Below are 23,309 nucleotides of genomic sequence, written 5' to 3' on the forward strand. Positions count from 1 at the left end.
AGAGGGCGTTGCCGTAGTCCAGTCGGCTGGTGACGAGGGCCTGGGTGACCGTCTTCCTGGTCTCGGTGGGGATCCACCGAAAGATCTTCCGTAGCATGCGCAGGATGTTGAAGCATGACGAGGAGACGGCGTTGACTTGTCTGGTCATGGAGAGGGAGGAGTCCAGGATGAAGCTCAGGTTGCGTGCGTGGTCTGTTGGTTTGGGTGCGGTGCCCAGGGCCGGGGGCCACCAGGAGTCGTCCCAGGCGGAGGGCGAGGCGCCCAGGATGAGGACTTCCGTCTTGTCTGAGTTCAGTTTCAGGCGGCTGGTTGTCATCCACTCGGCTACGTCTTTCATCCCTTCGTGAAGGTTGGCTCTGGCGGCGGCGGGGTCATTGGTCAGGGAAAGGATCAGCTGGGTGTCGTCAGCGTAGGAGATGATGTTGAGGTTGTGTTGACGTGCGATGGCCGCGAGGGGGCTCATGTAGACGTTGAAGAGGGTGGGGCTCAGCGAGGATCCTTGAGGGACGCCGCAGATGACTTCGGTGGCCTCTGACTTGTACGGTGGTAGACGGACTCTCTGTGTTCTTCCGTCGAGGAAGGAGATGATCCATTCCAGTGCCTTCTCCTAGATTCCGACGTTGCTGAGGCGCTGCACTAGGGTGCGGTGGCAGACAGTGTCGAATGCCGCGGAGAGGTCTAGAAGGATGAGGGCCGCTGTTTCTCCGTTGTCCATCAGGGCTCGGATGTCATCGGTGGCAGCGATGAGGGCGGTCTCGGTGCTGTGGTTGGCTCGGAAGCCAGACTGTGAAGGGTCGAGGGATCCATTTGTCTCGAGGAAGGCGGCCAGCTGTTTGTTGACGGTCTTCTCGATGACTTTGGCTGGAAACCGGAGGAGCCAGATGGGGCGGTAATTTTTGAGTTCGGTGGGGTCCGCTGTTGGTTTCTTTAGTAGGGCGCTGAGTTCGGCGTGCTTCCAGCTCTCCGGGAAGGTGGCGGTGTCGAAGGAGGTGTTGATGATGTCCCGCAGGTGGGGTGCGATGACAGCGTCGGCCTTGTTGAAGACGTGGTGAGGGCAGGGGTCGGTCGGAGATCCGGAGTGGATGGAGTTCATCATGCGGACGGTGTCTTCGGTGCTGATCGGAGTCCAGGCGCGGAGGGTGGTGGTGGGGGGCGGTGGTTCGGTCGTGGCGTGCGTCGGTTGAGGGCTGAAGCTGTTGTGTATGTCCGCGATCTTGTTGTGGAAGTAGGAGGCGAGGGAGTTGCAGAGGTCTGGCGATGGGGTGATGTCGTTGTTTTCGGCGTTGGGGTTGGAGAGCTCTTTCACGATGTTGAAGAGTTCCTTGCAGTTGTGTGCGTTGTTGTCCAGCCGGTCTTTGAATGCAGTTTTCTTGGTGGCGCGGATCAGTTGGTGGTGCTTCCGGGTGGCAAGCTTGAGGGTGGTCATGTTGTCCGGTGTTGGCTCCCTTCTCCAGGCTTTCTCGCGGGCTCGGCAGTTCTTCTTGGAGCTCTTGAGTTCGTCGGTGAACCATGGGGCTTTCTTGCTGCCGGGTCTGCTGGGCGGGGTCCTCAGTGGGGCGAGTTCGTCCGCGCAGTTGCTGATCCACTTCGTGAGGTTGTCGGCGGCCTGGCTGGGGTTCGCTGAGCTGGCGGAGAGGTGCTGGCTCAGGGAAGCGGCGAGCTGGTCGGCTGTGATCTTGTTCCAGCTTCTTCGAGCAACCGGTTGCTGGTGGTGGTGGATCGTCGTTCTTCTGAAGGTGAAGTGGACGCAGATGTGGTCCGTCCAGTGGAGTCCGGTGGCGTGGCTGAAGGCGATGTCTTTGCTGGATGAGAAGACGGCGTCAAGTGTGTGTCCGGCGAGGCGGGTGGGGGTGGACACCAGCTGCTTGAGTCCGAGGTTGGCGAGGTTGTCGAGCAGGGTGATGGTGTTGCGGTCGTTGTTGTTCTCCAGGTGGAAGTTGATATCCCCCAGGAGGATGTAGTCAGCGGAGGTGAGGGCATGCGAGCTGACGAAGCCGGCGATGTCCTCGCTGAATTGTGGGCGTGGTCCCGGGGGTCGGTAGATCAGGGTGCCTCTGAGGGTGGTCTTCGGGTCGGTGCGGATCTGGAAGTGTAGGTGTTCGGCGGTAGTCAGGGTGTCGTCGGTGTTGGTCATGATGTGGATGGTGTCCCTGTGGATGATGGCGATGCCTCCTCCCATCTGGTTGGCGGTGCGGTCCCTCTGGGTGATCTTGTAGCCCTCTGGGATGGCGATGGCGATGTCGGGCGCTGAGGAGTCGTTCGTGCAAGTTTCCGTGAGGAAGGCAACGTCAGGAGCTGTGGTGTCGAGGAGGTTCCAGAGCTCGATGGCGTGTCTGTGGACGGAGCGGGTGTTGAGCAGGATGCACTTGAGGTGGTTGCTGCTGGTGTTCGGCTTGGCGGGTGCTGGTGCGAGGCAGGTCCGGATGCAGGAGAACTTGCAGGCGTGGCAGCTGAAGGGTCCGTGGGTGCGTCTCGGGGTGGCTCGGTAGCATCCCGGGATTCGGCTGGTGTTGAGTGCGTTGAGGGTGGCGGCGTCGTACGTCCGGCGGGCGGGCTGGGGTCTGCGGGGACCAGGGGTCCTGGCCCTGGGCGCAGTCCAGGCGCGGACGGGCGCAGACGAGCTTACCTTTGGCGCACCTTCGGCGCTCATTCGGTGCTCCCGCTGCGCGCGTCCGCTGCGCGGTCGCTCTGGGGGCGTCATAAGTGAGGAGCCTGGGAGGGCGGGTCAGCTGGGTGGCGGGGCCGGCGAATGGGATGGAGGTGGGCGGGGCCGCAGGGAGTCAGCGGCGGGAGCTTCTGGGCGGCGGCCTCGGCCCGGGGGCAGGCGAGGCGGCAGGCGGGGTGATCCGGGCGGCCCAGCGGCGGCTGGGTCGCTCTGTAGCTGAAGGAGGTCGCAGGAGGCGGGAGGGGTGATCCGGGCGGCCCAGCGGCGGCTGGGTCGCTGAAGCAAGAGCTGGCAGGCAGCAGGAGTGGCGGCTGGCAGGAGGGGTGATCATGCACCCTGCTTCTCGTATAATGTATTGAAACATTATATGCCAGCCTTATTGTCTGAAAATCTGAAGCTCACACCCCACAAATCTTACTGAACATGCTACACCCCTGAGTGCTATACACAACCTAAAAATAGGTACATAAATACAAAAATAAATATAACATTCAAGAGACATGCCGATTTGTCTCTTAATTTTCCTAATGTGGAAAGCGGGGAGCTGTTCATCCACGTTTGACTGAGTTGGCGCAAGGAAGAGTTTGATTCTCTTCCTAAGGCATAAATAACAAGCGCTGTTGTACATCTGGAATACTTGTGTTTTTCGTTCCATTCAGTTTGTTGGGGTTAATTTTGACAAGGTGAAAGCCTACTTAAGTGCCACATTGCAGTTCAAATTGAAGATTCCTGTGGTGGAAATGAACAGTTGTGTAAAGAACTGAAGACATGTCACACTATGCACCATTCATCACAGAGGGAGGGACTGGGGTTTGGTAGGTCCAGCATACAGGCCATGTGTTGTTATGGCAAGATTTAGAGTATTCAGTTCCTATAAGAGGGGGATGGAAGGGGGAGGAATGAAGGAGGGATTGGGGGGAGTTCTGGGGCACCAGGTGTATGTGGGGGAAAGAAGGTGTAGGTGGGATAGCTCCAATTAGGAGAAAGTGTTCTCACACACCCGAGGGGTGTCATGCTTCATCATAGGGCAGCTCCTCCTTGGGCCGGCGCTGCAATGCCTAACGGGCCCCACGATCGGCCTCTTTGCCAGAGATCTTCTCCTGTTGCCGTAATGAAGCTAAAGAGTGGTAGTGGGGCATGTGTGTAGTGAGTAGAGATGGGGTAGTGTGTGTGAATTAAAAATAGCTATTGGAATCCCACAGAGTATTTTATAAGTTGGTTTCCTATGCTATCAGTAAAAATGAACGACAAAAGAGTCCTAGCTAAAGAGGGGAAATTATACCCCCTTGAGCTTGAGACAGTGTGTGTGGTGTGAAAGTGGTCAACATGTTTCATGCCATATATAGTCCCAAGGATCTTTGGCAATTCATCAGGACCGGGAGATCTTCATCTACTCTAGTGGGGACGGTGTGAGAATGTATCATAAAGGTCTCATGCCCTACAATATAGACTCATGTGGTAGTCCTGTGGAAAAGTGGAAAAAATAATAATAAATGAATCAAAGGAGGGGATGTATACCTTCTGGAAAACACCTGGAGGAAAAAAGAAAAAGTAAAGAACAAAAAGGTTAAAAACAACCAAAGTTATATTGGGTCGGGAAATACGGTGCCCGAGTGGTGGGGCATCAACGCGGGACATTTCATAAAGAACAACAACAACATTGGGGCAGAGTCAGTGGCTGGAGAGTGTCTCCATAAATGTGCCGGTCCAATCATACACAGTTCACGCGTGTTGTTGGCATTTTGAATGAATTGCAGTGGGTGTGTGTGCCTATTAAAATTGGGATGGTTCGGCAGGGGCTGGTTGAGGTGCCGTACCAAAAAGGTTCTTCCACGCAATGTAAACCACACCTTCACTGGGAGAGAGCTATTGGCAAGAGTGGCTTGTACTCTGAAAATCAACCCTTGGTCCACATGTGGGGTGAAATTATGCAAATTATTGATCTTGATTATCCATAAAACTGCTGTGCTTTGAGGCTAAAGATTCAAGACAGCTATAGAGTTCGACCAAACCAATGCGGCCAAAAGGGAACAACAAACTTTCAAAAACGAGGGCTACTAGAAAGTCATCTAATGACCAATTTTAAGGTTGGATAGGTGGTAAATAAGATGTGCTCGCTTGTACGGTGCTTTCCAGTTTTTTGGTAGGAACAAAGGGCCAGATGTACGACGGTTCTTAGCATGTGCAAAAACGGGTTTTAGACCCGATTGCGCACGCTAAACACCTTGGGCCCATGTACAATACCTATTTTGTGACTCGCTAATCAATTAGCAACTCGCAAAATAGGTTTTGCAACTCACTATTGGGAAGGGGCGTTTCCTTCCTAATAGTGGCTCAGGAGGCATGTATGAATGTTTTGCAACCGTAATTGCAGTCGCAAAACACTTCCAAATTACCACCTACTTCAAGTAGGTGGTAATGAAATCGCAAATGGGAAGGGGTCCCCAGGGGACCCCTTACCCTTTGCATATGCTTGCAAAATTTATTTTTAAGAGCAGGCAGTGGCCCCACAAACCACTGCATGCCCTTAAAAAATTAAAAGAAAACGTTTCATTTTTATTTTTTTAATTCATCCCGTTTTCTGTTAAGGAAAACGGGCTGCGTTTTTTTTTTAACTGCTTTATTTAAAAACAGTCCCAGGCATGGTGGCTGCTGATCTCAGCAGGCCACCATCCCTAGGAGGGTCCGCCATTCCCAATAGGGTCGTAAAATGAGAGTTCCTCGTTAATATTAATGAGCCTCGCATTTTGTGAACCCCATTGGGAATCGCAATCAGTTTTCTGACACTGGAGTACATAGTAAATTGCACATGATTTGCAACTCGCAATTGAGCGCAAATTGCGAGTCGCAATTTAATATGGTTGTACATCTGGCCCAAAGAAACTAACCCACCTTCACTGCAAGATTTTAAAATCACGCGTGTGTGCTACCTCGTCAGAGGAACATATAGAAAGTGCCTCTTGTGGCTGTCACAGAACCACCACCTAAAAGTAGTATAGGGCTTTTCACAGCAGCCAGGGGAGTCACATCATCCCCAGCAGACTTAAATGTGCTGCTGTAAATTCATATGGACTACATTTTTTTTATCATGTTCCGTTACTCAGCCAAAGTTATTTCTATGTAAAACGCTCAACCACCCATTGAGTTTTAGCAGCGCGTTATAAACAATATTAAACAAATAAATATATTAAAAAATTGAGCCCGCGCTAGAAACTGCAGAGTTCCAGTTCACCTCGATTGTGGCTTCAAAGGGGACGGGAAGGGGACGGGAAGCATATGAACCTTGCTGCTCAGTTTCCATGTGTAGGGGATGCACAGCGTGATTGGATTTTGAAACTCAAAAATTGTGACATTCCACAAACATCAAAGTAGGACTATGTTTTTGTATTGACTGAAGGGGCACAGTATAACTTGACAGCACTCACCAATATAGAAAACACAGACAATTACGCAGTAACGGGAATTAAATGGAGATGTTTCACTAATTAGCTTTTGTGTTGAATTGCTGTCTAATAAGGGTTCCTAGCTAATCTTACTTACTCTGGAACACATGAAAACTTCCCTCCCTGTGTGTCCTCTGAGCTCTCTGAAAACCAGACCATGTGATTAATTCAGATAGTCAAAACTGGGCCTGTCCCACCAAACACCAGGTCACCCAAGTGATGCTCCAGAGAGGACTGCTAAGGAGACACAAACCCAGTCATTGTGTCTCTCTTCGTCATTGCATGTGTATTATGGCCATTGTGCACTGACATATTACAATGCGCAGAGCAATTGGAAGGAATAAATGTCATCTGAGGCATAGAATAAACCCTTTTGTAGGTATCTCTATTGTCCAATTAAATGCATAGCAGCCCTGCCCAGAAGTGTTGCTACTGTCTTTCAAAAAAGTAGGAAGTAGAGATGGTCACATGGACGTCAATTCGGGGCAGCACAGTGCAACCTTAACCTGCCTTTAGTTTCCATGGCACTAACTGGCTACTACTGGTCCCATGGGTTATGAAGGCAGTGGCAGAAAAGAGGCATGTCTGCTTTTATAGTTTCCACGTCTTGCCCTTCCCCAGCCCCTGTTGCAGCAAATAGAAGGTTGTTGATGGAATGAACAGGACATGGAAGGAGTCAACCTGTGGTGTCAATGGTTGCCAAATGCTGTGTGGTGTCACTTCTGCTACCCCAGGCATTTTGCTGAACTGTGTGAGCGTAATTAGGAATCTGTATCATGCCAAGCCACTACTCTGGTGTTGGGCTGAGAGCTAACTGCCCGAAGACTGGTGCGCAGTATACAACACTGGCATCAGGCGCGGGGTGTCCATTGGGACGTGGGGGCGTAGTCCCCCTACCCACCCGCAGTTCCCTCGGCGTTTCTGAAGTTAAGTAAACTGAATCAGTTTACTTAAGTTCAAAGATGCCAATGGAGAACTCACTGATAATCATGTCAGTCAGCATGACTTCAGACCGCCCAGGGTGGGTTGTCTGGCGTCATGTTGACTGACATGATTGTCATCAGGGCAACAGGCAGCAACACAAAGTGCGCATGAGTGGGGACGGAGGGCGAATTTTTTACTCGTGCCCACTCATGCGCACTTGTGTTTGCGCATTTTTTTGCGCATGCCGATTAGGAGCCCTTCGGTCTCCTAATGGGCGTGCTGCGGGTGAAGAGTAACCTGTGCCCTAAGCCAATCCTGGTGCTGCAGCAGCAGTGCAGCAGTGCCAGGATTGGCTGAGAGGGGCTGCCGGACTGCCATTCGATCGTGAGGACGTGTGAAGGCGCCAAGGGGAGCAGAGGTGGCGCGGACCTGGACCGGTGGTGGTGAGGTAAGTTTTGCTTGCTTTTGTTTTATATTTCATTCCCCGCGCGACATCCCTCCTCCCCCCCCCCCCACGCGAGCCGCGACTGCTGTTTGGTTGAAGCTTCTGGACTAAAAGGGCCTACGTGCAGTAGTTGTCTATTGTTTCGGTTACATGGACTTTGAATTAGATTGTGCCCGAGTTTGACAATGTTTCGGCTAACTCCTGAGGCAGCAAATCTTCAGTTTACAATGTCTGGTGCTTCCTGTCACAGCCGCAGAACTTGCGCTTTTTAACGTTGTATATAACCCATAGCAAAAGGCTTTCTGATTATCGCTGCAGCGATTGAAAGGCTAGTCCGTCCCACCAAGATTCAAACTAGTAGCCTGCATGTGACGCACAGCAGCCTTACTGCTACCTGCCGAGCTAACACCAGTCCCAACAGATTGCCATCTCCTGGAGGTAGCGTTGATCTATAGACATATTTGTAGAAAAATTTAAATGAGCCCTGATAAAGCACTGTCTGGGAACCTGAAGAGGGAGAAATATTAAAGCATTTACATCCCATGTTGTTATATGAGGAGAAGCATGTTTTTTTTTCAATAATTTTATTAGGATTTAAAAGAGTATATAAACATTTGAATAACATACAGGTGATACATATGAAAAAACAAAAAGTATGAATATATCATAAATTGATATTTAAGATAAAGTATAAAATGAAATCCAATAAGCAGTGAACCAAAGCAATGGTATCACCATAGGTTACCAAAGAAAGAAAGTTAATAGAGAGAAGAAGAAGAAAGCAGAAAGAAAAGGAAGAAAAGAGGGAGAAACAGATGGGAGGTTAACCCCTTCCATGCTGATGACAGAACGGTTCCGTCATCAGCATCGGTTGAGCTGTGCTGATGACGGAACCGTTCCGTCATGACTCCGCCTGCCCAAGGCGGAGTCAGCACAGGCGGGGAATGCGCCCCGCACGCAAAGGGTTAAAGAAAGAGAGAGGAAGAAGAGCAGGGAAAGGAGAAGCATGGTTTGAATGAATATTCTGCTGCTATAAGGAAATCAGCCAATAAATATTGCATTTCTACTTTATACAAGGGAATTGGGGTCAGGAGGGGCCCAAGATTGTTAAACATAAGTAAATCAGGTGATGTCAATTACCTATCACTATGACTTGTTTACTTACTCAATTCAAGTGGCTGTTGTTTGTACGTAGGAAGTTGTGATCAGCTCAGTCAGCAGCACGTGATTTCTTCTCCATACTTTTCTCTATGCTTTTGCGTTTGTGGATAAGTGGCAAGATGGGACAGTAAATTAATGCTTGTTGCTGACATTTGCAATGACTTGCAGGTCATAAGTTGAGATCCTAGCAAAGCCAGCTCAGCCTTACCACCTTAGGAGGCCAGCAAATGGAGTAGCATTATATTTGGTAATACTCCAGGCTATGAATAAATTTAGAAATCTGTGAGGTACTCAGCACTGTTATCTCAAAGTCTGTTATGAAGTACTTTGGTTATACTGATTAAGCAGCTACCTATGTCATCAGCATTTGAAATCTCTTAATTGATCTCATAACTACACTTTCGCAATTGCTTTATTACCCCTCTTTCTTTCTTAAATTTGCTTGAAAATGCACCATTTGCCCACTGTATTTTCAAATTTTTCTTGGGGGAGAACCCACGCAAGCGCCCTTTATGATGGTTGGACTCGCTACGTTCACTCGCTACCGGGCCCTCATCTCGAACTGTTATGCCTCACCAATTTGTAATGTCACCAGCCACCACTGACTGGCATGCTGTTTTTTGCCACACTGAAGCGGTGCCTGAAACGTCAGAACGCGGCAGGTTTTATCATTCAATGACCATGAAAAACGCCTCTTGCGAAGCATGGGAAGCTCCAGTACCCTCTCTCTCATTCTCTCTCTCTCGAGCAGCAGGCAGAGGGGTTGGTAGCAGGCTGCGGGACAGCTGGCAGCTCGGCGTGCCGTTGTCACCGCTGGCACTAGTGGGAGCTGCGACGGAAGCAGACGCTGCCTGTCAGAGGCAGAGAAAAACAATAACGCATCAAGACTCAGCGCAGCGCCCTCGTGGGTCTGAGTAGCCCGCGGTGCCTTCAGGGAACCACCCTGCGCCTGGGCGGGCCCTTCACCTACGCAGCGGGCACTGGCCCCAGAAGTGACCCCATAGCTGTCCGATCACACTGCTCCCTCTATGCAGGCTCCCAGCAGAGGTGAAGCAAGGGTGCATCAAGGAATGCAAGCCCCCCACCACACCCCGCCCCAACCAGTTGAGTTGTCAAATACAGCCATGATTAGAGTATTTTTTTCATTTATTTTATGCGTTTTTATATAGCGCGGACTTTACCCGAAGGTGTCAGAGCGCTTCACAATAGGAACAGCAGTGTTACATGAGGAGAAAATTACAAGTGGGCATGATACAAAAGTAAACGTTACATTACATGAGGCAAAGGTGACAATTGTGCGTGTATCAAAAACCCTTCGATGGTCCCGGTTCCACTGTGCCTACTGCACTATTCATAGATACGCCGGGTTGCTGTAACCACCCACCCGGACTGCTCTGCCTGGGCGTGTATCTGTGACTGGGGGTGTGAGGTAACAGCAGGGGTTGTCGCGAGAAGCATTTCGAGTGTGAGCATAATGTGCACCCCTCTCTTTACTTGGGTCCGGCACTGGCACATGGAAAGCTGGTCCAAAATGTGACAAGGCTGCTGCTAAAATGTTACAACGGGGACAACTAAAAAATTCAGGAAACCACCCCCAAAATAATATATATTTAAATAGCTACAATAATAAACGGGACGAATTCTCCTTTAAAAGTGTCAGTTTTCTTTCTGAAGTGAGCCCAAGGCACTTGGCTAGAACTGCACGATGAATCGCCCTGTTGTCGCTGAAGGGCTGCGCGCCCTGTTTTTGGCCCGGTGCCGAGCCCAGAGGGGAATAAGGAAGACGACAAGGGCGCCCTCTCTGAACTCCTCCGGAGACACGTGTGTACAGAAGCCAGAGATAAAATGAAAGTCAGTCAGAGGCAGCCGGCGGGCAGGAGCAGGGGGCGGGGGGCGCTCTCTCCCCGGGACGGAGCTCCCCCAGCCGGGGGTGCCGCGCCCTGACCCCGCAGGCAGGGGCCGCTCGCAGCGCCTCAGGGCAGGCGGGGGAGGGGCGCCGGCGTGTTTACACAGCCCCGGAAACATCAACAAAAAGAGGGGAGGGCGGGGGAGGGAGGAGGCCGCGCGCATAAAGCGGTAGGTGCGGGGCGGCTGCCGGGCACACGCAGCGCCCTGACTGGAGCCTCTGCCCGGGCACAGGAAGAGCCCAGGGGGAGCGGGGGCCACCCCAGCCTGCCCAGGGGACCCGCGGCTGGAGGAGAGACGCGGGGGAGAGGTGGTGACTCGGGAGGACGGCGGGCTGAGCGCAGCTGCTGCAGCGGAGGCTGGCACTGCCCGCTGCACTGGCACACGAGCGGCGCCGGGCTGCAAACTTCACCACCACCCCAGAGTCTTTTTTTACGTCTATGCTAGATTCATTCTACGCCAGGGCGCTGCTGCCCTGCCTGTGAAGGGACTGCACCCCTCAGACCATGAGCGCCCCGGGGGAAGAGCCCGAGTTTGACTTTGACTTTCTCTTCGAGTTTAACCAGAGCGACGATGCCAGCGGCGGAGCCAAAGGTCTGTACTCGCCGCCCGAGCCCCCCGCGCCCAGCGTGCCCTCGGCTACTCTCTGGCATCAGCTGGCATGGCCTGACTTTCTCCACGTCGAGCTGGCACACAGTCCTACGCTGAAGTTTTGGCTAGCGTGAGGGCGTGCGCCTGTTAGAGTGGCTTGTGCGAGTGCGTGCTACAGGTGGTGTGTGTTTCCATTGTGACTTGGTATCGGAGTGGTACCTGTGGTTAAGTGAAAGCAGTTTTACATGATCACAGTGGTGTAACATAAAATGATGCCCCCTGCGGAATGTGATGAGGGCCTTCCAAGTCTCCCTTTTCTCACATGTTTTCATTGACCTTGGGCAGAATGCTCCCTCCGCAGAAAGTAAATTTTTTTTTGGGGGGGGGGGGTTCCGTACCCCCTGATCACAATGGAGGCCTGGTGACAGCAGTGCTTTGCGTGAGTGCGGTGTGTGAATACAGTACATGTTTTGTAAGTTTACTGTGTGTGTGTAGGGCATCTGAAATGGATTGCGTGCGCCCGAGTTGCAGTCCACACAATGTGTGGGGGTATTCAGTAGTGTGTGACTGTGGTGTTTATAAGCAGCACATTACTAGTGAGCATATACGTCCAGTGTGTGCCTACGCATTTAATAAATATGATTGCACTTGAGTATCGCTGAGTGCTGCATGTGTTTGGGTGAGTGCTGCGTGTGTTTGGGTGAGTGCTGCGTGTGTTTGGGTGAGTGCTGTCTGTTTGGGTGAGTGCTGTGTGCGTTTGGGTGAGTGCTGCGTGTGTTTGGGTGAGTGCTGTCTGTTTGGGTGAGTGCTGTGTGTGTTTGAGTGAGTGCTGTGTGTGTTTGGATACGGTGTTTATACTTGGAGTTTGAGTGAGTGATTATTGTTGGAGACGTCTTTAGTAATTTCATTATGTGTCAGTGCATTTTAATGTGCAAGCAACCAGTGGCGTAGCCGTTGCGTCTTTGGCCCTAGTGCAAATAAGGAACGGGCTGCTGTATAAACTGTGAAGTACAGCAAGTATCAGGGTTCAGTGCCCCCTCAGACCACTGGGCTCCGGTGCACTGCACCTGTTGCCCCTGTGTGGAACGTGTGTGTGATCCCGGCCTACTGCGAAAGAGGGTGCAGTGCCTGCTGGGGGTGGAAAGGGGTGAGGGTGGTACGTGACCAGTGTTGCTGGTTGGTGGGAAGTCATTTTGTGGCTTCTCCGCCCCAAAGCCTCTGCCTGTTGAGATAAGCAGCTCTCACTCGCCAGGCCAGGGGCACTGACGCGCAGCAGTACCATGCATGCATAACATTCAGGGCTACAGCGGCATTCCCCGGAGACAGATCAATGTAACTTTTCTGTCCTTTGCTATAATTGTTGCAGTCAAAACAGTACCACTAGAACACTACAATACAGCCCGAGCAGAGCCAGAAAAGAATCAGAAGTGACCTGAGGCTCAGCGAGAATTTCCCCAGAATAGAAATAAAACATATACAGAACACAGCCAGAAGAAAAGAACCAGAAGTAGACAGAAGACAGCGCTCAAATAGCACACATCCAAACCAGAACAAACAGAGAACTGGCACATCATTGAACTCCAGTTGACTAAGAATATAACAATAATTTAAATAAAGTAGGTCCAGTATAGAACTAAAACAGAATCCAGGCACAGCCAGACTACAATGAAAACATGTAAACGGAATATATCTGGAAAAGCTGTTACAAAGCTGAGTGCAGCTAGTTTATATCCATAGCAGACTACTAGTTAGTGATGCTGAACCTATCCAGAACAAAGCTTCTGCAGAACTATGAATAACTAAAGCACTAGAAACAGACCAGAACATAACCCGAATATATACATGTTTGAACAATCAAACTGGACTATTACTATAACAAATAAAATATACTCAGACAACACCCAGACCAGAAGATGAACATGACCACTATTGAAATACCAGTCCAGATTCAGAACTTGCACATAAGAGAACAGAAGAGAACTAGAATGAAGGTAGAAGAAAATAAGGAAAGATAATGGAAAGATTAATAGAAGCAGAATATGGATTTGACCAATAACGCAACAAGACTAGAATTAGAACAAATTAACGCAACCGTAGCATAAAAGAAACAGAATTACAACAACAAAAAATCACAAAGGAACTACAACAGAACACTGACTAGAGCAGAAAAATACAGCCAAAATAAAACTAGAACAGACCAGTAATGAAATCATAGAAAACTTACAGTAGTGCTAAATTAAATTCAGACCACAGGCACGATGAGTTACACAAAAGTGTACAAAAAGTATTGAACTCAAACAGAACCAGAGCACAGACAGAGAAATAACTAGAACATTACATGGAGAAAAGCAGACTATAACCAGAATAGATCAAGCCAGCAGCAGGAATGGTACTAAACTTAATTGCTTGTTGATCAAGAACACAGTAGGATCAACTTCGGATGACTGCCACATCAAAGTAGAGCAGAACTAGAACACAGTTACATTGAACCTACAGCATTGTTAGAACAGATCAAGAACACAGCAACATATTGTTAAAGACCGTCCTGAAAATAACAGAACTATAAGAGACTTGGAACACAGCCAGAATATAAAATATTCAGGCTCAGATAAATGTCAGAATAGGACTACTGCTGATCCCGACAACCAGAATGGATCGAGCAAAGATAGATCCAGGCATTGCAGGATCTGAATGGCAATGAGCCAGTACAGAGTTAGAATAGAACGAGAACAGAGTGACTGAGAAAACGCAAGAATAGATCCAGTTCATATACATGCGACAGCCAAAGTAGGCCTGGAACAGAATAAAAATATATTCAGAATTGAACTGGAATAGAAAAACAACTGAACCTGAAGAGAACGTGAAGGGACTTGCACAATAATCCAGCTCGAACATACCCAGATTCAATTAACCCCTTCCATGCTGATGACGGGCGGGAGCCGTCATGGCACACAGTGCTAGTGTGCTGATGACGGCTCCTGGCCGTCATGACCGCACCCGCGTTCGGAATGTGGCGCAGAATCGCGACCGCGCCCAAGGGGTTACAATATAACTAGAACAGTCAATAGAAGTAGAATTGCAGCTGGAATAGACATATAGAAACCAGACAGATTATACCTAGGCCTATACCTAGGCCATAATAAGAATCATGGTTGAAAAACAATATGAAGTACACCAGAGCACAGTCACAATATTGGCTGAACTGGGACAGAATAAAGTCTGGCTTGGAGCTGATCATTTGTAGAATATAACTTGTCTAGATGTGGACTACACTGAGGCAGCCAGTATAGTACTAGAATAGATCAAAACACAACATACCAGAATTAAAATAGAGGAAGATGAGAGTCAGAATGATGCCAAAATAGAATCAGAACTGATCTAAGCCAAGCTGGAATATAAATGAACAGTTCTTTAGACAAAGACAGAATGTAGCTAGAGGAGAATTAGAACACACTCCAAATAGAAACGAGCCAAAACAAAACCATAATGGAAAGAGAACCAGTGAAGAACGTATTCAGAAAATAAGTTAATTGAGTTCAAACAGAACATGATCCAAAATATAACAATAATAGAAAGAGAACAAAATCCGAATTCAACTAGAATATAATTAGAAAACAACACAACCAGAATAGACGAGAACATAACACGACTAGAACAGAATTGAAACATAGCAAGAATAGTGTCAGAACAATTACAGAACAAAACCCCAAATAATCTTACAACGGACCAGGACACAGAAAAAAGCAAGGACAGCATTAAGACACAAGTGAAGATCTAGAAGAGACACTGAACCTGACACAAATAAAGCCAGCACTGGTCACAAAAGTAGAGTAGGCCTAGATATAGATTGAGCAGACCCAGAATACAACCAGAATGCACTTGGAAAAATAACCCAAACCAAGTAAAATTCGAACCAGGACATAATTGGAAACTAACCCAGTGCAGAAGTAGAATAGAACCAGAACACAGACAGAGGAGAACCAAAGCACAACTAATGATGTCAGAAAGAACCAGAATATAGCAGAGAAGTAGACAAGACTCAAAACACAGTATGAATTAAATGAATTAGAGCCAGAAAAAGGTCCTAAACAAGACTAGATTTAGAGTAGATCCAGAAAACAAGTGGTAAAAGTGGAACAGTTCAAGAGCACAAGTGTGATAAAATTATTATAGAACTCAAATTAATTTGAAGTATTGCTTTGATATATCAATACTAGACCCAGAACAGTCAGACTAAGCCCCAGAACCAATCGGCCAGAATGGAGCTAACACATTTCTAGATGGTAGTTAGCACTCGGCCAAGTGACTAACTTCTCTAGGACACAAGTAACACATGCATGGTGCAGTCTTGTTTCCACCCTTTGGCCCCCTCTTCAGTGGTAGGTTTAGTAGTGTTGCATCCCCAAGTAGTGCTGGCATGTTACCCATTCATGCCCTGGTAGCAGTGGGACACCAGTGAGGCGTGAGTCACTTGTTCTGTGACGGGATGTCGACATCCGACACTGAAACGCCTGAGAAGAAAGGAGCCGCGTGTCAGCCTGGAAGGAACTTTTGGAACAACAGTAACGCCGAAGTATTTAAAGAAACAGGAGTTAAATTTAGATCTCTGTTGCGAGATATCCGATCCAGCAGTCTTACCTGAGCATTACACCCAACGCAACGCGCAAAACTTTACTGCCCAGTCCCTATAGCAACGCAGATCCTTTCCCTCAAATTCTGCGAGGTTAGACCACTTTACCTATTATGTCTGTTAATCCCGCACTTTGAGGCGCTTTCTATACATAGACTACTACGCACTGGCATGTTGGAGATGTGTGTGTTTTTTTACGCCGCTGTAATGTTGTGAATTTCGCAAAGCTCTCTGGAATGTGCTCGCCTTCGCTCTGGGCTGGTGTTTCTACACATTTGTGAAATTATTGTCACTGTGCAGGGATATACTTTTAATTCTTCGCGTCCATCTAAAGTGGCAAATATATGCAAACTTTTTTTCTTTGAAAATGTTTCTGTTTACAGTGGCAAAGGTATGCACGTATGGTTCGTACAGTCTGTGGTACTGTGCAGAATGAAGTCAATAAATGCAAAAATGTTAATAGCACAATGATGTAACTTTTAGTAGTGTTGTATTGGTACAAATGATGAGCAATATTTACTTCAAACAGGTATTATACTAACATAAACTTATTATGCAGTTACCTAAATCATATTGGCCTTATCAACAAATCCCATCTCTCCATCGTTCAATGTTTCATGTACATGTTTCATGTACATGTACCTAGGTGAGTTTATACTTCCATGTCTACAACTACCGCTGTGCTATTAAGTGTCAGTGCATGGTGGATGACAGCTAATAGTGGTGTCCTAAATGGGTTCCACAGCATCAGGCGATGCGCTACAGTCGCCCTCCTCCACTTTGTCGCATCTCTACGAATGGACGCTGTGGGCTATGGTGGCCTCAGGCACTTCAGCGTGTAAGTCTGTCAATAGAGCGTCTCAATACGCAGCAATATGGTATTTCCGGAGTCCCAAATTGTCTTCTCTATGTAGAGCGGTGCTTTCCGCCTGCACCTAGTTAGTGAATGATCACAGCCAGGCTGTGATATGGGGGGTGGGGGGGTCAGTTGATTTCCAGCTGCGGGTAATTAGTCTATTAGTCCTTTGCTGAAAAGTAGCCCTAAGTCAATGACTCAAGATTTGATTTAGTATTTCGTACCCCTATGATATAACCCTAAAATGCATACTATCTTCCATGTAACCATGAGTGTTCTGTCAGTGCAGTGCTTCACATGGTCTACTAATTCCTGCCAGTAATGTAAGCTGGGACAGGTCCAAAGCATGTGTAGGAGGTCTCCATTTGTCAGCTGGCAGTGAGGGTAGGCAGAGTCAGCGTACCAGAAATATCCATTTATTTTATCAGGGCGAAGATAGACTTTATGTACAACATATAGTTGAATAAGCTATGACAGGGCCAATTGGTATGGTAGTTTGGAAAAAGGTGAAATTAACTTCCTTATGCAGTTCAAGCAATCGCCTATGTAATCGCTAAATTGCATTTAGCGTATTCCTTTTTCAGAGCCTAGTGCTTTATTGGGTTTCGCCTGCCGAAGGCTGCGCTCTGCGCAGCTTTTCGGCGCAGGCGAAATCCATTGTTTACAAAAAGGACTTCAGGAACGTCCCCCGGCTCCCATTGGCTAGCTCCATAAATGGAGGCTAGCCATTGGGTGCCAGATCTGTCCGTCAAGGCCGGACCAGATTCGGGGGCGTTCCCGAGAATTTTTCTCTTTTGGCCACGTCATGCGGCGGTGGGTGGGGCTTTTTTTTTTTCTCGTTGAGGTTTGTTTGGGCCATTTGGCGGCCGACCGCCAGCCGAGAAAGTCCAGGTGAGTGCGTTCCTTTCCCGCCGTCCGTTCCTTTCCCGCCCCCCCCTCCCGCTGTCCGTTCCTTTCCCCCGCCCACCTCCCGCTGTCCGTGTGCCTGCCCGCCACGTTTCTGCTGCTTGTTTATATTTGTTTGCATGTGTACTCCTCCACCTTTTGTTTACACTCAGCATGCACTATCTGCCCCCCAACCGCTCCCAATGTCCGTGTCTTCTCAACCCTCGGTTGTCCGTGCCCGCCCTTTGTACGTGCCACTTCGAGACCGTCTTCCCGTTCCCGCCCCCCCTCCCGCTGTTCGTGTCCCCGTCCCTGCACCCTCCCGCTGTCCATAGGTGCTTCTTAGCATTATGTTCCCTGTTGCCAGTGTCTGTGTCCCTCCGAGTTTAGATCCTTTGGATGACACCAGGGCAGTCTGAAAGTCACCCCGAAGGCATGCTTCCAAAGAGATTCGACATCACACGGCCGGACTGGCCATACGAGACTCCGGGAATCCTCCAGCCCGGAATCCACCCTCCCCCAGCCCGTCCTCAACTTTTCTTTCCCTGTTTATCGTTGTTGCCTCACCCTCCCCCAACCCGTCCTCTCACTCACGGGCAAAGTACAACTTTTCTTTCCCTGTTTATCATTGTTCCCTGCTTTGCAACTAATGGCGCCCACTGTGCTTTGTTTCATGTGAATCGATGTGTTGCCCGTGTGCCCATGGTTTGCACTGTACAAATACACGGAATACAGCCTGCTGCCGTGCCCGTGGTTTGCACTGTACAAGTACACGGAATACAGCCTGCTGCCGTGACGAAAACACTTCAGAGTAGGGCCCATATCGCACCCCGAAGGCATGCTTGCAAAGAGATTTGACATCACACGGCCGAACTGGCCATACGAGACTCCGGGAATCCTCCAGCCCGGAATCCACCCTCCCCCAGGCCGTCCTCTCACTCACGGGCAAAGTACAACTTTTCTTTCCCTGTTTAGCGTTGTTGCCTGCTTTGCAACTAATAGCGCCCACTGTGCTTTGTTTCATGTGAATCGATGTGTTGCCCGTGTGCCCGTGGTTTGCACTGTACAAATACACGGAATACAGCCTGCTGCCGTGAAGAAAACACTTCAGAATAGGGCCCATATCGGGAAATTCTGGAATACGTCACGCCTTTCTCTTTACAACTCCCTAGAAAGTAGTTCTGCTAAGCTTCCTGCTTCTCGACGCGAAAACAGACTTTGTCTTTGCACACGGTTGACTGACCCGGGTCAAGTTTAGCCGTTCCTGTTAGAAGGGTTTGTGTATGGTCTCCAGGTCAGAGGTGTTAACACACTAGAACTTGGGAGCTGGATTATAATACAGACAGGTTTACTGATTGCTTCTCAGTGTGGTAATGGGGAGTATTCCAAAAGAAACTTTTCTGAATTTTGATAAACAGAAGAAAGCAATCTCTCTCCAAGGAGTATTGGGGCTGTTAATGTTATCTGTTAAGAAGTCGTTTTCAAACACCATTCAGTGCTAGAGCAGTGTGCTGTTACTGGCACTCAATTTGACATTCTGAAACCAAAAACGATCACACTGCTGTAGTTGAGATGTTGTTAGTTTTTCAGTGTGGCATCGGAAGGCATCATTCGAGGGTGTGACAAGCAGCTATTTCTATAAAGTATATACAGATTGAAGAAAGCAGACTGAAAACATCTAACCTTACTTACTTTGGTGGATGGTTCCCGGTTGGACATGGATAGGATGAAGACTGATCACCTCAGACAGGTCCATCATAGGCAGCACACGCATCCCGCGTGCTCACCTATTAGAAGTGCATCACAGGCAACTTGAACTTCTCTCTCAACCATCAGGACTGGTGCATTGCAGGCAGGGAAGGATTCCTTCACATTCACCAGCCAGCACTGCATTCCCATGCATCAGAAGCAGCACAAGAGACCCTCATACTTGTGTATGACAAGTGCATCACAAAGAGCATACTTCACTTGCATCCCTCGAGGCCGATCCATTATGGGCACTGCCAGCTTTGCTCACACCACCAACTACAGGCAGATCGGAGGCAGTACAGGCATCGATCCACCCACACGTGACGCTTGCAAGAAATTACAAGCCTTCCTTCTGCACACACACATTGAGTGTCTGTACCCTGAGGGCTTTTGCTTCCCTTAAACGCACTGCCATAGCTATTTGTAGCAGGGGACACTGCACGTCTGTGCATAGATTCCAGTTTGTGTTCAGTTTGTAATCCGACTTTGATGGTTGGTGTTACTAAATCTAGGTAAGGTTTCATTAATCCTTTTGTATTTTAAGGATCAGAAGAGTGTGGGTAGGTACAGCGTATTAAAGTTTATACACAATTTGAAAGAGGCATGAGAAGGAATTCAAACTAGGCAGCTCTAATATTCACCAACTTTCAAGTTCAGCTCCTAAGAAAATATTTGGGCAACTGCCCTTACCTTTTCATTTTTTTCTACAAATAAAGAACCGCATCACAGGTCTCCAAGACTGCATAAACCAGTGCAAATTTGAACTGTTCGATCAACCCCCAGATACGTAGCAGGCAGGTCTAGCTCGCCTCACCTGTCTTTCCTCTCTTCCTATTAGTTTCATGTAACACGTCTAATGCAGTTTACTGTTTTTGCCAACAAACGTAATCTCTGTGTTTTATCGTATGCACCTAGTAGAGCCCACCCTACACAACACCAACCCGTCACTTTTTCTCTCCTTCTCTCTTTATTCCCCTTCTCTTCTTCTCCACTTATGTTTTCTCTCTCTCCCTCTCATCTCTGTCGATTTCCACCTCCCTCCATCACTCGTCTAGTGCATCTGTGACTAGCAGGATCGAGAATATCCATTCTTATGGGTACTGTAGATAATCTAATGAGTGTACAGTATCACAAATAACAGACGTGTGCACCCTACATAGTTGTGTTTACAGTAATACAGCTCTGCATAGGGTTACAGGAGAACAGTAACAAAACACTTCTTTAGAACTCACCGAGTTAGAAAATAAGGAAATAACTTACAAAGTATTTTTATTATATTTTTCAAAGGATTTTATTGCTGTTATGTGCTGGTACAAAATAAACGCAGTGTTTAAAACTGCATAGACTCTTACCCGCTCCAAAGTTCCAAGCGTGAGTAGCTCATGCAGTCCAGGATTTTATTCTACATTTTCGTACATGTCCTCTTGTTTTTTGAAGAGTCAAGCATGGCTACAAGTCCCAGCATCCAGCATAAAAACCTGAACTGAATATGCTACTTAAGCATCAAACTGGGTATTGTGAACGCTCTCTTCTACTTAGGCTGTTTTAGCAGATCAGTTCCATTTTATTGACAAGTGTTGACCAATCAGTTCTAACGTTTCTGTTATCAACGTTTTAATGATTTAGAAAATACACAAATTTGTCTTCACCTTGGACTTATGTACAGAAGTGCTGAGGACAGGTCTGGGCAGGTCCATGGTACGCAAGAGTGTTGCCAGATTAGAAGTTTCATTGCAACTGCTTTGGGTGTTCAAAATGGTCTCTCCCTGCCTCGACTAAGGAATTATACCAGAAAGTAATGGATGGAATGCTTGAATTAATCTCAGCCACTGGAAAGCACTCTGGGCATATCCCAATCCATAATAATTTTGCACACCATGCCACCTCAGTTTGGGCCCAGCCATATGTAAATCTGTCTTGACCCTGCTCCAATGGCAACAGGCCAACCCAAACTGCCAGGTCCTGCCTCAACCCGAACACAAGCATTCAAGCTCTGGTTTCGTCCTCTTTAGGGCTCATCAGCCAGGTATAGCCTTTGTCCAGTGGCCCAGCATTCCCGGGACCCACATTTGGGCACACCCTTACATACCACCAAGGGCAACACACGGTAGAATGCAAAACAAGTGATTATGTGTGTGAATTATGCCAAAAAGTCATGGATAGAATGCTTAAAATAATCTCAGCCACTGGTAATCACTTGGGCTGCATCCCTATCCATTGTTATTTTGCACATCATCCGCCTCAGTTTGTACTCAGTAGAGGAGGCACCCTTTAGACGACAGTAAAAAGGCCTTCCAAAAGTCACTTGTCAGGAGGATGGTCTATGTGCACTTGGCAGAACAATTGTAATTTTCCTAGAAAAATAATAGTCTTTATAGTTTATAACCCCTTTTGCATGAAAAACAAAGTTTGGTGACACTGTCATCCTCCAAAGTACTGAACTGAATTTTTTTAATTTAAAAAATAGTTTGGAAAATGTCCGATACCCACCTCTTGCCTGAGCCTTTCAATCCAAGGTGGTATGTCGGGAGCAGCTTCGCAGCTTGAAGGCCATTGCCCAACAGAGGCATGGTTAGTTTCCTTGCAGTCCTGCTGGCTGGTTTCAGTCTAGTAATTTAGAGGTGATGTAAGAGCTTTGGGGGATGAAAGAGCTGCTCTTGTGTCTGCCCTAAATACTCCCTGTGTACATTGGCATTTTAAACTTCCTCCTTGCAGCCGCAAGCTCTGAAAGCCTAGCTTCTTACAGCATGCGGCTGTTTGCCTTCACTCATCATTTCTGCTCCCCTCCACTCCCCCAACCAGGACGGGTCTGCTCTAGGAACGCAGCACCTTATTTCCTTCCGCCCCGCCCACCAAGAGCAATAACGCCATATGGTCTGTGATATATCAGCTTTGGTATGTATAGCTCTTCTAGGTTGCCATAAGCTTGAATAACTATCAAAATCCACTTATTGACTGCTGTGAAGTAATAACTGTGGGAAACAAAAGTAGTTTGCCACTCTGGTAATGCCATCAGGGGAAGTGCCTGCCTCACTTTGGTCTGTGGAGACCCGAATGAGGCAGCAGAAATTTGTTTGGCAGTCTCACCCACAATTTTCCACTTCTCAAAAGATCCGAGAGAGGTGAGAAAAAACAGGCAGTGCTGTGACTGCACCAGTCGCCATAGTCTCTGTCAGTCTCAGGTCTCAGTTGACCAGCTCTGACAGAAATATTTCAGGTTGATCTGAAACAGAAATGTGTGTCATCTCATTGTCTATTTGTTGTCACTCAGAATCGATAAAAAAATATCCTTGTTATCCACTGTTACCCATCTACATTTATAAGTCATTTTTCTCTTACCCATCTATAATATTATATAAAAGAGTATTTAAAGTTGTATGTGTTTGAGGAATTTAGTCTTATTTCGTCTAAAGAGTTGCATTATGTAATTTGATTTCTGTAAGAGTATTGTTTTGTGTAGCACTTTTTTGAACAAAAGTGTTCGAAATTAAGTATTTCTGCCTGACTGACTATGTTTAATAGTAACTGGACATAACATTTGATGACAGAATCCGCAAAGCACGCCCTGTTTCCCCATTTCTATCTGCTCTTTATGCACACACACTCTGCATAGTCTCCAGGATTACCCTGGTTCGCTAAGTGTTACAGATCCTCTGTGCCGTCCTACATTGGATGAATTGACTGACATATTTTTTCAGACTATTTATGAGGTTTTAATTGTATCAATTCACAGGCCTGACAAGTACTCAAATCCCCAGGCTCTGTAAGTCCCTTACCTTTCCAACCCTTACCCGACCTCAAGTATTCCAGACCCAAATCTATATCCAGTCTCCTTGGACTCCATTTGTTTAATTCAGGAATCTGTTAACTTCATTACCTTTTCCAGGAAATTTCCGGTACATCTGCTGAACAGTTGTGAGAGGAGGACTAAATAATCTGCTTCTGATGGCATGTTCTTCATGAATTTACTACCATTCCCATGACAATTTTTTTTTTTAATAACGCTTCCAAGCTCCTGACTCTAGTATTGCATGATAATGTATTGTAGCATTTCT

At 47.8% G+C, this 23,309-nt stretch overlaps 1 protein-coding gene across 5 annotated transcripts in view; it reads left to right on the top strand.

The window, feature by feature from the left end:
• The window catches only part of NFATC1 (nuclear factor of activated T cells 1), a 428,485-nt gene that overhangs the window by 38,083 nt on the left and 367,093 nt on the right, over window positions 1-23,309 (top strand). The window contains exon 1 of one of the 5 annotated variants that reach the window (XM_086965518.1): window positions 10,707-11,137. The exons of the other annotated variants lie outside the window; for them this stretch is intronic. Within the exon in view, the coding sequence (XP_086821644.1) occupies window positions 11,050-11,137 (88 nt within the window). The 5' untranslated portion in view covers window positions 10,707-11,049. Of the gene's footprint in view, window positions 1-10,706; window positions 11,138-23,309 lie in introns of those variants that run through there. 5 annotated transcript variants of the gene reach the window in all.

The sequence above is a fragment of the Lissotriton vulgaris genome, chromosome 4_1 (genome assembly GCF_964263255.1).
Source record: "Lissotriton vulgaris chromosome 4_1, aLisVul1.2, whole genome shotgun sequence".
NCBI lineage: Eukaryota > Metazoa > Chordata > Amphibia > Caudata > Salamandridae > Lissotriton > Lissotriton vulgaris.